This window comes from Diaporthe citri (genome assembly GCF_014595645.1).
Source record: "Diaporthe citri strain NFHF-8-4 chromosome Unknown scaffold_4, whole genome shotgun sequence".
NCBI classification, from domain to species: Eukaryota; Fungi; Ascomycota; class Sordariomycetes; order Diaporthales; family Diaporthaceae; genus Diaporthe; species Diaporthe citri.
Window position 1 is genome coordinate 3,422,056 of NW_025064849.1, and position 18,547 is coordinate 3,440,602.

An 18,547-nucleotide genomic window follows, 5' to 3' on the forward strand; every position below is an offset into this window, starting at 1 on the left:
CGTTTCTCCTTCCTCTGCCTTCTGCAGCTCACCGTCAACCCTGTCTAGCCATCAGGCGTCCTCGGCCAGAGGCTCCCTGAGCCATCGATGGTGCTATTCCATTAAATCGCATAGATCAAGTGAACTGGATTCGACGGCATGTTGTTCTCCCTCCACGCAGATGGATTCGTAGTTCTGCCTCCATTGACTCCTACTCAGCCACTTACTACCTCACCTTTGTACAAAGTCGACTGCCTGCTCCGTAGATAGTGTGTCGAATTGGTGGCGAGCAAGCCTCGCCCACTTACATAACTTCGAGCCAACGAACGAGATGTGCCTGTGGAGTCGGTCTTCTTGTCCATGGGATACCCTAGGCGCCATGTTCGTGTATCATAGCCCAGACTCTGTGGGGGGTTTCCAATCCCCATTTGCTAAAGTCCGTGGCCAGCTCCTCCAAGTCCTTGAATCCTTGCTTCAGGTATAGCTGGTGTGCCGCCTCAGAAGACTCTAGGTACGCCGGGAGGCCCCTCTTTGCTGCCTCTTCAACGGCCCGCAAGGTCAGGATGCCTCCCGCTCCACGCCCCTGGTAGTTGGGATCGGTATGGAGTAGGTGCATGTCTTTGCCAAAGAAGGTCAGTGAGATGTTGTTTGAGGCAGGGTTCTATTGCAGCGCACAAGGCAAGTCATCCTGGATTTTGAGGACTTACACACGTGTCTTCTGTCCCCCATGACCCTCTCTTTAAGCTTGGTCAGCCCGCCAAACAACAGCTCACACGCTTCACCATTGATTCCCTGGGGCCACTGTCTTTGTGGCCTTGGCTTGGGCGGATTGATCCCATCATAGACAACCCTGCCATGGCTTAATATTTAAAACCTTCCCCACTCCATCCACAGTAGAGGCACCTACCATTTCGCAAAAGATATCATCTGCTCCCCTTCTAGCTCTGTGTCGATGACCTTGTAACAGAACGTGTTGGGCTCCTTCGACTGCGCCTTGAGCTCATTGGCGCGGTGCTCCAGGACATCGGGAGGGAACGGCCCAGGAAACAGGATTTGGTTAGTTTCTAAGGGCTTGTAGGCTTCGCGCTCAATAACTGCGGATCGGTACATGTCCGCCTCTTGGGCGGGTAGTACTTGGAGCACCATTGTTTTTGCGGATAGTGTAGGTGAGGTGGGCAAGCAGTCCGCGGGTGTTGGCAAGTACGACCCTCGTCACTTGGAAGGCTACTTTAGTTATCCCCTCCGGGGCACGTAGCCTCTCAGAACTTAGACAGAACAACACCAATACACAATTGCTTCCCATACGAGAGACCTACCAACACTAATCAGTAATCATAGGTATTATAAATTAATAAGGTAGAAGAGGCAACCCCATAAGGATTTCCCTAACCTAAAAATTATATCTTCCTTATTAATAAGCGCTATATAATAATGACTGCTTCTTTAGGCCTCCTTGCATTATTAAACTTTCTAAGCAGACATTATAAAGATTAAATAAACTAAATGGCATTCCCTGCAATATCCATATGCATATTTATTGCTATTTAAAAAATATACATTTATTATGCATAAAACTTTACTAAAAATAAACCTATTTTTAAATCCTCTTTAAGACCTAGCAAAACTTAATAATTGCTAAATAAATAAAGCTTGCAATTATTGCAATTATTAAAGCTAATGCAATGCTATATTATAAGCAAATGCAAGTTATGCATTATGCTTTTAATTAATATAAAAAAACTTAATAATAAGAGAAAGCCCTAGCTTTTAAAACCTAAAGGAATTAATAACTTTTTCCTTTTAATAACTATAACTTACTTACTATTAAATTACTATTATTAACTTACTCTTAAAATATTACCTATTTTATTAATATTTCTTTATTTTATTAATTTTACTCCTTATAATATTTATTATAAAAACCTATAAAAATGGCTAATAATGCTAAGGAGCCACTAGCTTTTATTAAAGGGTATATGATTAATAAAATGCTTGCTTAAACTTTAATTAACTTAGCCTATTATAAATATATTAACCTAAAATTATGGTTTATAGCTTTTACATAAGGAGCATTAATAAAATACTTAATTACTTATTTAATAAGTACTTTAATAAGTTATATGCAATAAAACCTTTATAATAATAACCTTTTTATTACTTATTGCGAGGATTATATAGCGTGGATATAGGTAATATTTAAAGTATTATTAAATCCTTACTAATAATATTTAAAAGTCTTTTTTTAAATGCAAGGTATTTATATAAAATATAATAACTAACCTATAGTATTATAATTAATTATTATAGCTTAAGTTAAGGAAAGATTAAAATAAATTAATAATAAGCTTTGTAATGCTTTATTAACCTTAAAATTAAGCATAAATAAATATTATACTTAATTTTAAAAATAGCAATTATAAGTATAATCCTTATAAGTATTATAAATAAGCTTTAAATAATAATAATTGCTAAGAGGATAATCCTTAAAACAACTTTTATCGCTGCCGCTAGCTTTAAGTGCATAATTATAAAACTTAAACTTAATAATGCAATTTATTAAAAACTAATATAGCCAGCAAGGCCTATTATTATTAGCGGAGAAATGGAAATAAAGCTTATATTAAAGATATATACTATACCTAGCATAACCTTAGGCTGCCTTAGAAATGCCTCCACCAAATAAGAAGTATAATTTATATAAAACTCTTTTCTCATAATATATTCCCAATAAACGCTTAAATCTAGCGAAGTTAATATAATTTATAAAAACCTTTAATAACTCTTATAAGTATATTAGGAATTTATATAACTTATTAAATAATAAGATAAAGATGTTTTTTAATATCTATTATTATATTAAAATCTAGTTAAATTAATTTTATGCAGTTTTTTTTTAAATGCTTAAAGATTAAGCTAAAACCTATTATTTTTATTTTATAAATTAAACTAATATATTTATAATAGCATACCTTAAAATTAAGATATATTTTAATATAAACCTTAATTATTAGCATTATTATATAAACTAAATAATAATAATATTTATAAAGATAAGAGCATAAAACCCAAATAAAGACTTATATAAGGTTTTATATTTAATGCTTAATAAGCTATAACTTTATTAATAGGCATTAAGCTAAAACTATGTTAAAAAGAATAACTTAAAAATAATAATAATTAAAGCTTATAAAGGAGTTCTTAAGCTAAAAATAGCTCTTTTTAAGCCAACTTAATTATATAAAGAGTTATTTTTAAACTTAAGATTTATAATAAAAATATAGCTTAGCTGCGTAATTATAATTTATATTATAAATAAAGTTTTAAATTAATATTATATTAATTATAAATATAATGGCTAAAAGCTAAGGGGAAAATGATAATTATAATCTTAAGCATTTTAAGGAAATTAAAGGTTTGGTTAATTAAACCTAAGTTATTTAAGCTTTAAGTAATTAAGATCTTATAACATTAGCTATAAAACTTAAAGTAATAATACTTATAAAGAAGGAAAAGAAGGATAACTTTAAAAAAAAAGATATTATATTTATAAGAAGAAAAGATGCTAATTAATTAAACATTTAGCTAATAAATAATATTTAATAAAAAGAAGCTACTTAATATAATATAAATATAAAGGTTATAATAATAACTTTAATACTTTTTTAAGTAAATTTAAAGGATATAAAATGAATAATAAAAATAAATTTTATAAATATAAAGATAAATAGAATTAAGATAATGGTTATAATAATAATACCTATATTATAAAGGTAGGACTTAATAAGGAGGTTTATTATATAAATATTAATTTCCTGGCTAATAAAGCGTTTATGCATTAAATTACGGGAAATAATATTTTTTAAATAAAGATAATTATTATAGCTAATTAATTTATCTTAAAGAATAAATATAACTAAATTTATTTTTAAGGAATTCTACTAAATATAAAAGCATTATTAATATTTATAGCTAAATATAAGCAATTTCTTATATTATAATAAAAAGATTTAAAGTATTAAATTAATATAATTATTATAAGAAAAGCTAAAGTTAAATTTAATAATGGGATAATTATTAATTTATTTAATATAATGGAAATTTCCATTTTAATTAATTATATTAACTTTTATATTATTTAAGCATAAACCCTATTTTTGCTTTGCTTAATAAATATAAATAAGCTTTAAGTATATTATAATAATATTATAAATAAAATGGTTTTCTTTAATAATGTAATTATTATACTAATACTTAGAAAATGGAGCTATTTATGGTTTTTCCTAAACTAAATTATTAATGCTATATATTTCCTTTTAAAGATAGAAATAAAGAAACTTTATTATTGCTTTAAATACCCATTAATAAATTAACTATACTAAATGCTTAAAAAAGCTAGCAATTTAAATATTAATAAATAAGTAATAATAAAGATTAAGAAGATATATTATTATTATTAAATAAATAGATTTGCATTTAGGCATTTTAAGTTTATATTATGCAATAATTATGAATTTAATTATAAAATCTTAATTAATATAATATATTTAAGCAGATATTTAATTCTTTATATTATAAATTAAGCCATTACTTTTTAAGGAGCAAAATTCTTAAAATTAATATTTATAAAAACTATATAATAGATATTATAAATGCTTTAAATTAATATATATTAAGGACTATTAAATATTATTAAATATAATATAGGAATGAACTTTACATCCTTAGAATTTTATTTAAAGGTATGGATAATGGGAATTAAATACAAATAGATTTTTATAAAGGTATATTGGTTTATTAAGAAAGTTAAGAAATACTATTAAGCCCTTAAATAAGCATATAAAATCCTATATACTAAACTATATAATAACATAAATAATAATATTATTTTGCAAATAGCTATAAAAGCTATTAATAATACTGCTGAATTAAATGGATTGGTCCCTATGCTTTTAGTTTTTAGTGCTTACCTATAAATATTGCATAAGTTACTATTATTACTATTAATATAAAAGTAAGCAAAAGCTATTTTAAAGGCTATAAAGATATTATAAAAAATTATAGCTAAATAGTAAGTATAAAATGCATTAAATACTAAGGTTAAACTTATCTTTAATATAAAATATTTACTATAATGTAAAGTTTGCATATAAAGAGAGAGAAAAGGATAAAAAGATTTATATAAAGTTATTATTATAAATGGTTATAATATAATCTTAAATATGCTAAATAAAGCTGCAATGTTTAAGTTAATAGTTATTTAACTATATTATTAAGATAATAATAAGGAAATGCAATTTTTATAAGTAAAAAACTTAGTTATGAAATTTTAAATGCAACTTATTATATAATTATTATTATTAAAAATAAAAGACTACATTATTATATTATATATCTTAAAGAAAGAAAATAAAAATTATAATTTAGCAATTAAACTAAAATAAGATAAAGTTATTATAATATTAAGCTTATTATTTAAAAAGTTTAATAAAATGAAAATTAATAATTTTATTATTAAAGGTATCTTTTAAATTAAAAAATGGTTAGCAAAGTAATATAATAAATATTATTTCTTTAAGTTTTGCATAATATAAAAGGTAAAAAATAAAATTATAAAACCTTATAAAAAATCTTAATTTATTATTTAAGATTATAATAATAATAAAAAGGGATTAATCTTAATGCAAAGCCTAATTATTTAAAGAATAAGTTAATAAATGATTTTTATACTTGCCCCCTTATTAATTTAAGAAAAAGGTATAATTCTTATATTTTAAGATATTACTTAAGCTTACCCTTAAATAAAGTTTAAATTGCATAAAATGATTTTTATAAAGCTATTAAAGAAATTAAAAAATAAATACCCTTTAAGTATGATTATTTATATTATTTAATCCTTATATAGCATAATAAAATTCAGTATTTATTAGTTTAATATATATTAAAGATATTATTAATAAAAGCTTAAGATAAATTGCTTTATATATAATTCTTACTTAATGATTATAAAGCTTATATAACCTTTTGAAATGGTAAGTATATAAATGGATAATATATTAATTTTATTTATGCTAAAATTTTAAAATAAAGAGGAGATTAAGATAAAAGCTGCGAAATTATAAAGAAAATTAAAATAAGAGTTAATGCTTAAAAACCTAATAAATTATAATGAGATTTATATAATTATGGATATTACTAGCTTAATTATTATTTAATAGAAGGGATAGGCTGATAAACTTGCTTTTATTAATGCAATAGTTAAAGATGCTCTTTAAAGATACCTTAAATAAAGAGCTTGCAAAGTATATATAGCTTTAATTTATTAATTAAAAGCTTTATATAATCTTTTAGTGGCTGCATAGGTATAGAATTTAAAGGCAAGAGATTATAAGAGCTTAAATATGTAATTATTATAGTAAATGAATAACGCTATGTAAGGAATTAAGTATATGCCCTTAGATTTTAAAATAGCGAAACTTTTTATATTTATAAATGGATTATTTATAAATAATTAAGACTTAATATTTTAACTTAGATATATTATTATCCTTATAAATAAGATTTATAAGGAAATTAAGGGATTTATAATAATAGGTAATATTCTTTATTAATTATTAATAAAATATAAATATATTATTTAAAGCATGTTGGTAAGTAAAATTTATAATATGGTAAATAAAGTGGATATTGGAATTTTCCTGGCTATAATAATTAAGATAATTATAAGATAACTTTTATTATTAAATATACCCTTAATTATTTATATAAACTTATATAGCTTATATAAATATCTTATAAAGCTGGGAATAATAAAGGAAAAGTGCTTTATGATTAATATTATATTATTATAAAAATTATATAAAATAAAAGAAATTATTAAAATAAGGTGGATAAATAGAAAAGATAACCTTATTAATATAATAATAAAACTAACTTTAAATATTATATTATAAAAGCTTATTAATAATAATAAGTTTTGCATATAGGTAGATAGATTAGTTAAGAAACTTAAAGTAGCCTTTTTTTATTAAGGAAGGAGCAACTTACCGCTAGCATCCTTTTCCTTTTAACCTTATTATTATTAGCTGTAAAACCTTATACTTTTTAAACTTAAACTCTTAATATAAACTTTAACCTTTTATATTTTAATTAAAACCTTTTTAATACCTTATTTTATATAAGGATAACCTTATAATTATTAATATTATTAATAATTATCATTTTAAAGTTAATCTTATTATTATTATTACCTTTTATTACTATTTATTAGTAAGATATTAAAATTAACTTTTATTAAATTTATTTATAATTTATTAACTTTTTTTATAATTAAAGAATAAATTAATAATTATTATATAATAATTATAAAGTTTTGCATTATAAATATTTATTTTAATTGCTAAATTTTTATAAAATCTTTTTCTTTTTTATTATAATGAAAAATATTAATAATAATTTATAAAAGTTGTTTAATACTTTTATTAATATGCCTTATAAAAATAATAATAATAAGCAGAATTATTTAGCGAATATTATATTTACTTTTTATGCTAAGGATATACTTAGTATAATTATTGCTATGATTATTATTAATATGGCTAGCATTAAAGGTAACCTTATTGCAATCCTTAATTAAAATCAGGATTCCTTTATAAACATTGCAACTATAACCTTAACTAATAAAATAAATATTGCAACTATATTTTTATTAAGCAATAAGATAAAGATTGAAATTATTATTAAGGCTGCAAAAAGGGCTAAAATCATTTTAATTAATAAAGATAAAGATAAGCTTATTAATCTTGCTAATTCTTATAATAAGGTTATTATTAATAATGCTTATTTAATAAATGTTAATAAGGATATTAATAATAATAACTCTTATTTACTTACTTATTTAATAAATATTAATAAAGATATTAATAATAACAATTCTTATTTACTTAATATTAATAGCAATTTAATCATTATTAATAATAAAGATAATTAAAATTAAGCTAATAAGACCTTAATAAAGATTGCAAAGATTGCCTTTAACTTTACTTTTATACTAAGCATTAAAAAAAGTAAGTTGCTTATTAAGGTTAACTCTTATAAAATTATTAAAATTAATAAGCTAAAGGCTATAGCTATAGCTTAAGTTAAAATACTTTTCTTAAATAATGTTATTATAATAGCTATTATTTAAATTATTAATAATTTTTAGTATTAGGATAAGTAAATATCTTTTAATAATATAATTAAAAAGTTATATATTTATATTAAAAGCATTGGAACTCTTAGTGCAAGATTGCATAGTATTTTTAATAATAAAAATTATTAAGGTAATTATTATCTTAAATGCTAGATTATTATAATTTTTATAATAAATAATTTAATAAAAGTTTTAATTTTAAGTATTTTTTATATATATTAAATTAAAAAGATTTAGCTATTAAAGAATTAAATTATTATATTAACCTAGCTTTAAAACTTTTTATATTAAATTACTAATAAGCATATATAAAGCTTATATATAAAGGAACTTATTAAGAAATATGCATTATTACTTAAGTAATTTAAATAAAAAATAATTATTAAGGAAATTAAAAAGAATAATAAAAAGTGAGAAAAAAACTTAATGAATAATTAGGTTGCTTATAATATTTAGTTTTAAGAGGATAAGAAGTGGCTAAAGGAAAATAATTTAAAGTAATATTAAGTATATTTTAGTAATAAGAATAAGGATGGAAATAATAATATTTATATTATAAAGATATATAATAAAAATGAATATAAGCTAAAGGGTTTAATATTAACTTTATAGGCATTAACTTCCCTTATAAAGAAGAGATTTAAGATTAAGGCTTTTACGCAGAAGTTAATAATTTTTATAAAGAAGCGATTTTAAAAGCTAAGTATTAAGGATAATAAGTATAATGTTTAAGGAATAGTATAATAATAAAGGTTATAAGTTTAAAGGGTGGTATAATAATAAGAGTTGCTAGGACTTATTTTAAAACTTATAAGTTATAATTTTAAGCCTTTTTAATAATGTTTTTTTATAATAAAGGTTATATATACTTAATATATAATAAATTATAATTTTAGGGTTGATTATAATAAGGATTGTATATACTTATTAAAAGAAAAGAAAAACTGTGAGTATTGGTAAGTATGACCCTTGTTACTTGGAAGGCTACTTTAGTTATCCCCTCCGGGGCACGTAGCCTCTTAAAACTTAGATAGAATAACACTAATACACGATTGCTTCCCATACGAGAGACCTACCAACAGCGGGTTACTACGCTACGTTGTGTGAAATTCAAAACTGTATTTATACTTGAGAAGAATTACCCATGCCTCTTGGCTTTATTTGGCAGGTACATGTAGATGGGATCATGCTCGGACCCTATGATCCATCTTAAGTGAATGCGAAAGCGATAGGACGGTCAGGTGAGTCACTGCTGGAATCCTTCGAAGGCGTCAGGTGCATTAGTGTCTTTCGGTGTCCCAAAACGGTTGCGCTTATCAAAGCGGGCCGCAATCATGTGTGTTAACACGCATTGGCATAAATGTTTTAACAGTGATAGCAAATCAAGTAGAAAATGTTCGTTGAAGGTCGTTGGGACATTACAAGTACATCTGACATTGCTGGGGTGTCTTCCGTCGTGTTTGATCGTTAAAGATGTCAACACACTTCGTGGCCACCATTGCAAGAGGGCGGTACAAACTTATACAGGCATTCTTGTTCGAAGCTTCAACCTAAAAAAGCAAGTCCGCCAAATGATAGATACGAGATTGAACTCAGATCTACTGGTCAGAATACCAGAGACCAGCAACTCCTCATGCCTGCCCGGCCCAACAGGGCAGCGACGGGCTTATTGTAGGTCCAGAACTACACGCCCGTTGAGCTCACCCTTGTGCATCTGTTCGAAAATCTCAGTAAGCTTCTCCAGCTTCTCGGTCCTGAAATGCGTCTTGATGATGCCTCTTTCGGCAAGTTCAAGGGTCTCGATGGCCTCCTTCCGATTGCCGACCGCAACACCAACGATCTTTTGCAACTTTGCGATCAGAATCTGTGGGTAGGCTGTACTGATAGCTGTGAGGTCACCCTCCGGGATGCCGATACAGACAAGGGTGCCTCCGAAGCGAAGGAGGTCCATACCCCTGAGAGGCCACCGGGCGTCAGTATTTTCCCAACGGGATAAGTTGTTGTAGACACGTCCGTGAACAAGTAACACTCACATCGTATAGGCAGCGTTGGCTGCTGTAAGCACGATTACAGAGTGGGCGCCGAGCCCTCCTGTCAGGTCCATCACCTCTTTCGTCACGTCTTTGCTGGCCGTGAAGTCGATGAAGTGCTCAGCTCCGGACTCGATGACAATGTCTTTCTTACTTCCATTGTCGATTCCGATCACCCTAAGACCCATGCCACGAGACGCCATCTGGACAGCGAGATGGCCGAGGCCTTCGGAGAATTAGACACTCTGGGAGACTGTGACCAAAGCAGGGTTACTTACCACCTCCCGCACCAAGAAGAACCACCCATTCCCCGCTCTGTGTGTTTGACTTGCGGAGGGCGCTGTAGACTGTAACACCGGCACATAGCCTGAGGGCAAACTCAGCACCCTTGTGCGGCCGGGATGCAACCAAATTCTGGGAGACTCACAGTGGTGCAGCAGCGTCAGAGGAAAGACCCTCTGGTATAGGGGTAACGTAAGTGGCGGAGCTGGTCACATATTGCTGGTATGTTCCTGGCCAATAGTACCCGGAGACTTTTTGCTTGAAGCAGGCGGCATCATACCCAGCCAGGCAGGGTGCTATGGCCGTTCATCAGCGAGGCAGTCACCAAGACGATTGGAGGAGGCCGAGCAAGGCTTACGGCAGCTTCCACATATACCAGCAAGCCACTTGATTCCGACGCGGTCTCCCACCTTGACATCAGAATTCTCTGTTCCTGGTCCCATTTTGACAATGACGCCAACGCCCTCATGGCCACCGACCTAGAAGTGTTGTTAGTACCTCCCCTACCACATCTACTTGCGCGGGCTCGACGAACTTGGCCGACTTCGGTTGGGAATGGCAGCTGCGCCCATTTGTTCAGCATGATTCCAAGATCACTGTGGCATACTCCTGAATGGGTGCTGTGGGTTGTGTCAGTCCTCGTTCCTCAATACGATATCCTTGTGAGGTAGCACCATGGTGGTGCTTGCGTACAGCTTGATCAACACATCTCCCGCAGCGGGTTCCGGCATGTCCAACTCGACCACTTTGGTCGATATCTTGCCTGGTTGGTCGTAGACTGCCGCTTTGTACTTGCTAGGCAGTGCGTCACCCATTTTGGCTTTTATATGTAGTGAAACAAGGGGGATTGAGTTTGGTGTCTATTAAGAGTAGTTGACAGCAACGGCCACGCCTTATCTACAGTATGTTGAGGAAGAAGAGGAGAGGGCATCCGTTTCACCCTGCTCCGGGTTTCGTGAACTCCAACGTCATGTATTTCTGTGACCCCATAATGCGGCAGAAAGCACTGCGCTATCGTGGGGCCCCGCGGGGATCTCAAGCGGGGTACGGATGAGGGTGAGGAAGCGCCTCGGCGGTAGCCCCGGCGCGTCATGACCTGGCATACCCACCAAGGACCATGCCGATTCCAGATCATCGTCTGTGGGGAAGATCGGGAAGTTGCGAAACCCGAGTTAGACATTGTTTGGAAGTTTTGGACGCGAGATTTCAGCTCATAACCAAGTATTTGCCGGGCCCTCTTACCAAGAGGATTGCTTCGCCTCCTCCTTGATGGAGCATTGTGGGCTTCCAATAGCGACACTATCATATATAGTATTTAAACTAAACCATGTCCGAGCATGTCTTAGGGTACTGCAATGCATGCTTCATCGTAGTCTTGAGCTTATCTCCATCGATCTCATAGATGAAGTTTACTTCTTGCAGCTTCTGCGCACGGGGCTTCAACGCCTCCTGGTATCCAATGATATTTCCATAATAAGGTGATGCATAAGCAACATCGACATCAAGGTAGACTTCAGTTTAACGTAAGCGAGGCCCGAAGCTACCAAAATGTTAGAGAGAGATATTTGTACTTACATGTCGTGGAATTGAGCACGTTGCTGGTGTCCAATACAGAGAACATTGCAGTCTCATCCCAGAAAGGGAAGTCTGTACCGTAGTATTCATGGACGAGCTTGGTGTACGGGGTCTCAACTTCATAGACTTCATCCAAGTAGTCCTGAGTTGACATGACCTGGTTGGCAGCATTGCCCACGATTGCTGTCGTTTTCAGCACGTTGACTCACACTATCCAATCACAGAGATTACTCACTTGTGCTTGGGAAGTCAGCCGTTAAAGCAACTTTGGCTCCCTCCGGATCAATCTTGAGATTGATCTGTGACTCAAAATTAGCACTCCATAGTCCAAGACGTTATGGTCCTTTCCATCTCCAACTTCAAATGTCAAAGAGACTCACGTCCGAGCTGAGGTCCGCTTGCAGAACAGACCCAGACGTCTGCAGGAGGGTCACGTCGAGATATCCGCCCATGATCACAAGCCCCTTAGCCAAGGAGGCAAACTGAGGATCCAGACGAACAGCCAGTGCAATGTTGGTCAGAGCACCACCGCTGAAGATCATGACCTCTCCAGGATACTTGCGCACCTGCTCAACCATCCAGGCGGCGGAGTTGTTCCCCGCCAGGGTTCCGTTGGGGAAGCCCTCGTTGAAGGCGGCCTTCACAATCTTCTCTGGGTCGCCCGATGTTGGGTCATTGCCGAGTTCCTCAGCAGTGAGGTTCTCGGGAGCGAAAGCACCTTGCTGTCGAAATTGTGAGCAGGCTTTTCTAACTCCACAGTCCACGTCAGTTGACTTACCCAGGGCAAGTCGCCATGAAGGTCCTCCCATGTCTGGAACAACTCAGGGGTGTTGACCAGTGGATAGTCGGAGCCTTTATACACCGGGATACATGAAGACAAATTGCCCGCTTCTAGGGTCGCGAGTCCATGAAGGCTGGTTTGGAGAGCCCACGAGTCGCCAGTATCGCCAACGAGACCAAGCACGTCCCAGCCGGCGTCGAGAGCCAGGAGATACGGGATAAAGCCGGCAGTGCTCCAGTCATTGTCCAAAATAATCTTGGTCCCGGCGGTCGAGGCATTCCGAGCCCCTAAGAGATGAACACCATGTTTCGCCGGCCGGCTCCGGTAATTGCTGCTGGGAGCTGCTGTCGCAGCGAATGCCAGGCCCAGAAATACGAGTGCGGCTTTCATAGTGAGCGGACTACCGACAACGAAGGTCAGTTGCAATCAGGGATACAGTCAAAGCTGAAGTATTCGCTCATAGTCCACGGCGGGCAGAAGAAAAATTATATAAACAATCTTCACAAGGAGTCCACATTTCTGGTCGACTCTCCCGAAGATCCACCGCGCTGATAAGATGCCGACTTCGGGCACATCACATCGGCGTCTATCAACGATAACTTATATTACATGACGTACAGGGTTACTCTCGATTCCAAGCGAGCCTAATTTACTCAAGGTGGGTACTTCTGAGCTGGGGAAGGATAAAGGATGGGTGGAAAGACGGCTAGCGGATTGAGTCACAGATGAGCAGCATATGTGGACCACTGCGGGCCAGATCCATTTCGCGGAGAAAATGATTCCGGACTGCTAAACTGGCATTGCGCAGCCTTGATATTCTCTTTGTAAGAGTCGTGAACATTCTTTGGACTAGTCTAGGATGCCGCATCAGGTCAGAACTCACGTATCAACGAGCCTGTAATTTTGCCCCGAGTTCATCATGCGCTGCGGAACTCAAAACTGAGTATGAGGAATACAATTACAAATCGCAAGATAATGATCAGATTGTATGTTGCTTGGAGAGTTGAACAAGATTTACGTGTTCACTGGCGTGGTTTCCCTTCAACGCAGTCTATCTAAAGCGTGTTATCAAGGGTTTTCTAAGCTCCCCTTTACCTAAATTTGTTTTCAGACGAAAATGCGCAACTATTGACCGGTGATGCGCTTGTAAGGCTTTAAAGCGGTACCTTTGCTTCGTCGCGTAATTAACCCCCTCACTTGTCAAATGTCGGTTGCGGGTTTTGATGATCTTTGTACAAGGTGACATTCTGCTGAGTAGCTTGCCTGAGCCCTTTGGCAGCCATGGGTTGTGTGAAAAGGACACTGTGATCCGGAGAATCCAACAAAGTTGAGCGAGATGTAAGAGTAAAGATGGCCACCCCTTTCCAAAGATGTCGATAGTATGGTGCGAGTTTTTCTCCTGCATTATGTGCGAGAACACCATTCTGCCAACGAAGCATGTGGAAACGGCCCTCATGTTTCGGATGGCTGCGAAAAAATTGTTTGTGCAGCATTCGACTGTTGAAAATGTATTTCCGGAGACATGCCATGTGCTTCTTTGATCAGCGCGACTTGTAAACTTCCACGACATTGTGAGTAGACACGTCTACTTAGTCACTTCAGTACCGCCTACTCAAGGTGCTCCAAAATTCAACATCCATGGACGACATTCCTTACCACGTCGACTTTTCGGCGTAAGTCTCTTGTCATTTTCCACGAATTCATCAAAGAACGTCATTTTCAGTGGTGTCTTATAAAAGGAAATTCCAAAAAATTGCGAGAGGAACTTGAATACAGAAGGAAATTGGATGCACCCACACCCTCTGCGTGGATTTTATGCTAATCTAGCCAGGGTTACAACTGAGGAAATGGTTATGAAATGGCCTAGGTCTATTTTAAGTTACTCCGTGGTCCTCAATGTTCCACAAATTGCATCGGGGTTACGAGGCTGTCCTGATGTTAAGAGGCTTGCGGTCTGATCAGCCTCAGAGCAGATTCAAGCCAATTTCAGGATACCTTTTGATAAAAGAGATCTGAATTTCCTAAATAAAAGACTAAAGTGACTTTATTCCTACTCCCCTTCCCACCCCTTAAATGAGTACACATGAGAGCTCAACTGCATAGAGTTGCCAGGATGGGCGATGCTTCCCATATGCTTTTCGATCGCTCCCAGAACAGTCTTTGAGCTATATTGGGATCCAATGTAATCATAAAAATCTTGTGCTGTCATCGTATTGGCATATTTCCACATCTCTGATCTTTGGGATTGGGGTTTTCCATGCACGAGGCACGACCCCTATCTTCCCTCTCGGTGTCCACTTCCTTGGACGTCACGCTCGAACAGTATGGGATCACGACTGTCAGTCTTTTGAACGGAGTGAAGTGTTTTGAAGTGAGGGAGGAGACGCTAAAAGGGAGCGTGGGATCGAAATGAGAACAGATATCCCGTCCCCGTTACCAGAGACACACTGATCTCCAATCTAACCTGCTCCCTTGGTCCACGACTGAATGTATCGATAGACCCTGGTCCTTCTCCAGGATCGAGAACCCCCTTTCCTGATCTTCATCATTAATTTGCAATTGGCACAAGGCAAATCAGTGAGAGCCGGGTGGTCTTGCAGTCACTTTCACGCTCAGAAGAGGATCTCTGTTGGGCTTGATCCGGATATTGGGTAACTCTGTCCCACACCACTCATGGGCTTCACGAAGCTACTGTTGTTCAACCTCTGCCATTTGCTCGTGAAGTACAAAGTCACTAGCTGTGTCACAAGTATGATCGCCAAGCGATGGTTGATCAAGGCCGTGTATTTACCTGCCATTTCATGGCCTTTGGTGCTCTAGACACCTTTTCACAGTCAAGAGCGACGTACGAACGAAGCACTACCTACAGTTTCAGATAGCTCGACCTTCGAGCCATTGACAGGCAGCTCGCTAATACCGTCTTCGTGCCGAGAAGGCCGGATTCTAGCATCGTTGTGCGACATTCTGACCAGTGGTAGGCCACCGCCGACCTCCTCGATAGGCTGCCTCCCAAGACTCAAGGCCGGCACGGCCCACTGCGAAAGCTCATCTGAGCGTGCAGGGCGCAATGCGGTCCGACGAAGTCGAGCCACGAAGTCTCCAGTCTGATAGCTGGCCCAGGCCTCCGTCCAACTCCACAGAGCTCTGAACAAGTCCACTTGATTCCTGTCTCAGTGCCCCGTGCCATGCGACAGGTCTCAGACATGATCTTCGACAGCTGTCAGCGGCCGGCCGCGGAATCGACCACCTGACCGAACAGCCTGCCCGACCCTTACTCTCCAAGGCCGGCGCCTGCCATTTTCAAGTATGCAAGTATAGCGAATGCGTCTCGCGGTCGCAGACGCGTAGGCCCCGGAAATCGTCTGACCCGAAGGCCGTCACCCGCGGAAGACGAAAACAACAAGGGAAAAATTGAAGGAATCCAGACCCGTGTTTTCTTGGTACCGAGAAGCAGGTGGCGCAATGCAAATATAGTAAGAAAAAATAAAATGGACAGAAAATCCCCCACAGCTGCGGCTAGCACCGCCAATCAACCACCTGCGTGTACCCAGCGCGGCCGAAAGAAGCCGAGCTGAGCTGCACGATCGCTGTCGAGTGGCGCTGCTGGTGTGCTGCAAAGAGAATAAGCAATAATGCAATTAAGCATGCCGGGGGAGATTGGGCGCTACAGATCGTGCTCTACAAGGGCGGCAGTGAGCCGGACCCCACGATACAGAATGCTGGGTCCAGCTATTCTGGGGGGCGGGAAGGAATGCTTAGCGAGCGTCTACCATGCTGACTTGCATTGACGGCGCTGGGTGTCGGGATTTGCTGTGTGATCGTTGATGACAAGAACTGCGATGAACGCACGTAGCTCACTGGGCTGTCTTGGTGCATGACCGCTGGTGCCCTCGGAACGGAAGCGGCCGCCTTTTGCATCATTGTCATCGCAGGTGTTGTTTGTTTGTCGTTGTCGTCGACGTTGGACAGGCAGCGCATCGCCAGTCTTGATCTCCGCAGCGGCAGGGTTGATGATGCGCGCGGCTGTTTTGGACCCCGGCGCGAGAAAAAGCACCAAGTTTTGTTGTTCTAAGCGCCCGGTGGGAAATAACAGAACCGCGGTACAAAACGGGAAATGCCACAAGCGACAAGAATGCTTTTGCTGAAATTTGCTGGTTTGATCAGCCGCCCCAGCCATGGCCGCAGCGAGGCCGGCGTAGTATCAAATCTCGGGTAAGCATCAAGTTCACAGCTCAGTGTGGTCACCGGTGAAGTTCCGCCCTGCAGTGGGAACGACAGGCTCTTGCTCTAGCAGTACATGCCCCTGCAATGTGTCGAGCAGAGTCTCGAGTGCTTGTAGCATGCGCCAAACGCGCTTCATCTCACCGCAGGACCGCCTTCATGTAACACACGCTACCTGGCGGTCAGTATCCGAAAACGCACTATCCTGGCTTGCAAGGGCTGACTCGGGTTGTGAACCGATTCCGAGGCGCGACTAGGCGAGGCGATGACGATGCAACCAGTGGTGATATCGAGATGCAACGTTCGTTTGGCTATGGATGCAGACTTCGATGAAATCAGCACTGGCATGACTGGCGTCGCTGTGGTACACCGCGCGCCCTGCAAGCCGTTGAAGCCAAATTTGAATGCATGAAATGATTCTCGGCCGGGGCGGGTGGCCCAGCAAGGCCAAGTGTGGCTGGTCTATACGGTTCCGAGACATCTCGCCGCCGAAGGCCGAGTGTGTGTGTGGAGGTCTATCAAACCCGTCGGGTGAGATGCTCTGGCAAATCATCAACTGATAGAAGTTTGGAGATGCCATCGGGTTTTCGGCAGCTGAGGCAATCTGTAATGTCAGCCATTGCAGCCGCCACCGCATATACACACACAATCGGTTGTCGTCCTCCTAAGCCCGATTGCCTTGTCGCCTCCTGAAGGATGTGCCAAGCGACAATGGATAGATAGAGTGCTCCGGTTCACCCGAAAGACGACTGTGATGCTTCGTCCGATGATTAGAACATGCTATTTGCATCGGGCACCCATCTCAAAGCTATGAAAATAACCACGAGTAGCCAACCCGCAAGAGTTTGGCGGGAAGTTAGGAACGTCAGAGTCAAACTTTGCACGCATGTTTCAGAGGCTAGCCAAGAGATGGGCGCGAGTTCCTCAATGACTGACCGAACAGAGCTGCAGCTAACGCACAGCCCGTGAAGCAGCGCGCAACGGAGAGGATTGGAACAGCCGTTCTCCAATGTAATTGAGGTAGCCAAGAAACGGCCATCATCGCCAACACTTCTGCGTGCCGCCGGTCTCGTGGCTGAGTCTTTGAAAAGTTTCCCCGGCGTCACCCCGCCGCTCGCCGGCGCCCCGAGTCGGGATCGAACGGGGCAGGATGATTGGAGCCGGAGATGCCTCCTAGTGAGCCATGTATGTTTCAGAAGGCACACGGCCCAATAGCGGCGGGCGCAGGCCACATCTCGGCATGCCCTCCGACGGTGCCACCACCACCTGCAGATCCGCACGCTCCACATGGACACGTGCAGCTGCATCTATCTATGCCAGATCGGTCGTGCACTAAGGCAAAAGTAGGGGGAGATGGATGCTGTGCTGGAGGAGGCTCGAAGCTGTTTAGTAGAAAGCCAGAAAGTATGCCAGACATTGTCCTGGCTGTTTGGAGACGCCAATGTCGCATGTGGCCCGTATTCGTTATGGAAATCGCAAGAAAACTCA

The 18,547-nt window shown here is 37.3% G+C and overlaps 4 protein-coding genes across 4 annotated transcripts; all 4 read right to left on the reverse strand.

Annotated features, from left to right (window-relative positions):
• Positions 1-349: 349 nt before the first annotated feature.
• On the reverse strand, positions 350-1,125 carry INS49_010108 (uncharacterized protein; the record flags this gene model as incomplete). The annotated part of the gene is made up of 2 exons (XM_043170834.1): positions 350-640; positions 937-1,125. The coding sequence occupies 2 exons, from the start codon at positions 1,123-1,125 to the stop codon at positions 350-352; spliced, it is 480 nt and encodes a 159-aa protein (XP_043025399.1).
• Positions 1,126-9,836: 8,711 nt separating this feature from the next.
• INS49_010109 (uncharacterized protein) lies at positions 9,837-11,297 on the reverse strand (the record flags this gene model as incomplete). Its single annotated transcript, XM_043170835.1, has 7 exons — positions 9,837-10,125; positions 10,204-10,426; positions 10,479-10,567; positions 10,628-10,778; positions 10,841-10,961; positions 11,018-11,102; positions 11,176-11,297. 7 exons carry the CDS (start codon positions 11,295-11,297, stop codon positions 9,837-9,839), a joined length of 1,080 nt encoding a protein of 359 aa, XP_043025400.1.
• A 505-nt stretch (positions 11,298-11,802) lies between these two features.
• Positions 11,803-13,759, reverse strand: INS49_010110 (uncharacterized protein; the record flags this gene model as incomplete). The annotated part of the gene is made up of 6 exons (XM_043170836.1): positions 11,803-11,993; positions 12,058-12,240; positions 12,293-12,356; positions 12,438-12,779; positions 12,836-13,238; positions 13,722-13,759. 6 exons carry the CDS (start codon positions 13,757-13,759, stop codon positions 11,803-11,805), a joined length of 1,221 nt encoding a protein of 406 aa, XP_043025401.1.
• A 1,691-nt stretch (positions 13,760-15,450) lies between these two features.
• On the reverse strand, positions 15,451-15,801 carry INS49_010111 (uncharacterized protein; the record flags this gene model as incomplete). The annotated part of the gene is made up of 2 exons (XM_043170837.1): positions 15,451-15,654; positions 15,706-15,801. The coding sequence occupies 2 exons, from the start codon at positions 15,799-15,801 to the stop codon at positions 15,451-15,453; spliced, it is 300 nt and encodes a 99-aa protein (XP_043025402.1).
• Positions 15,802-18,547: the final 2,746 nt, after the last annotated feature.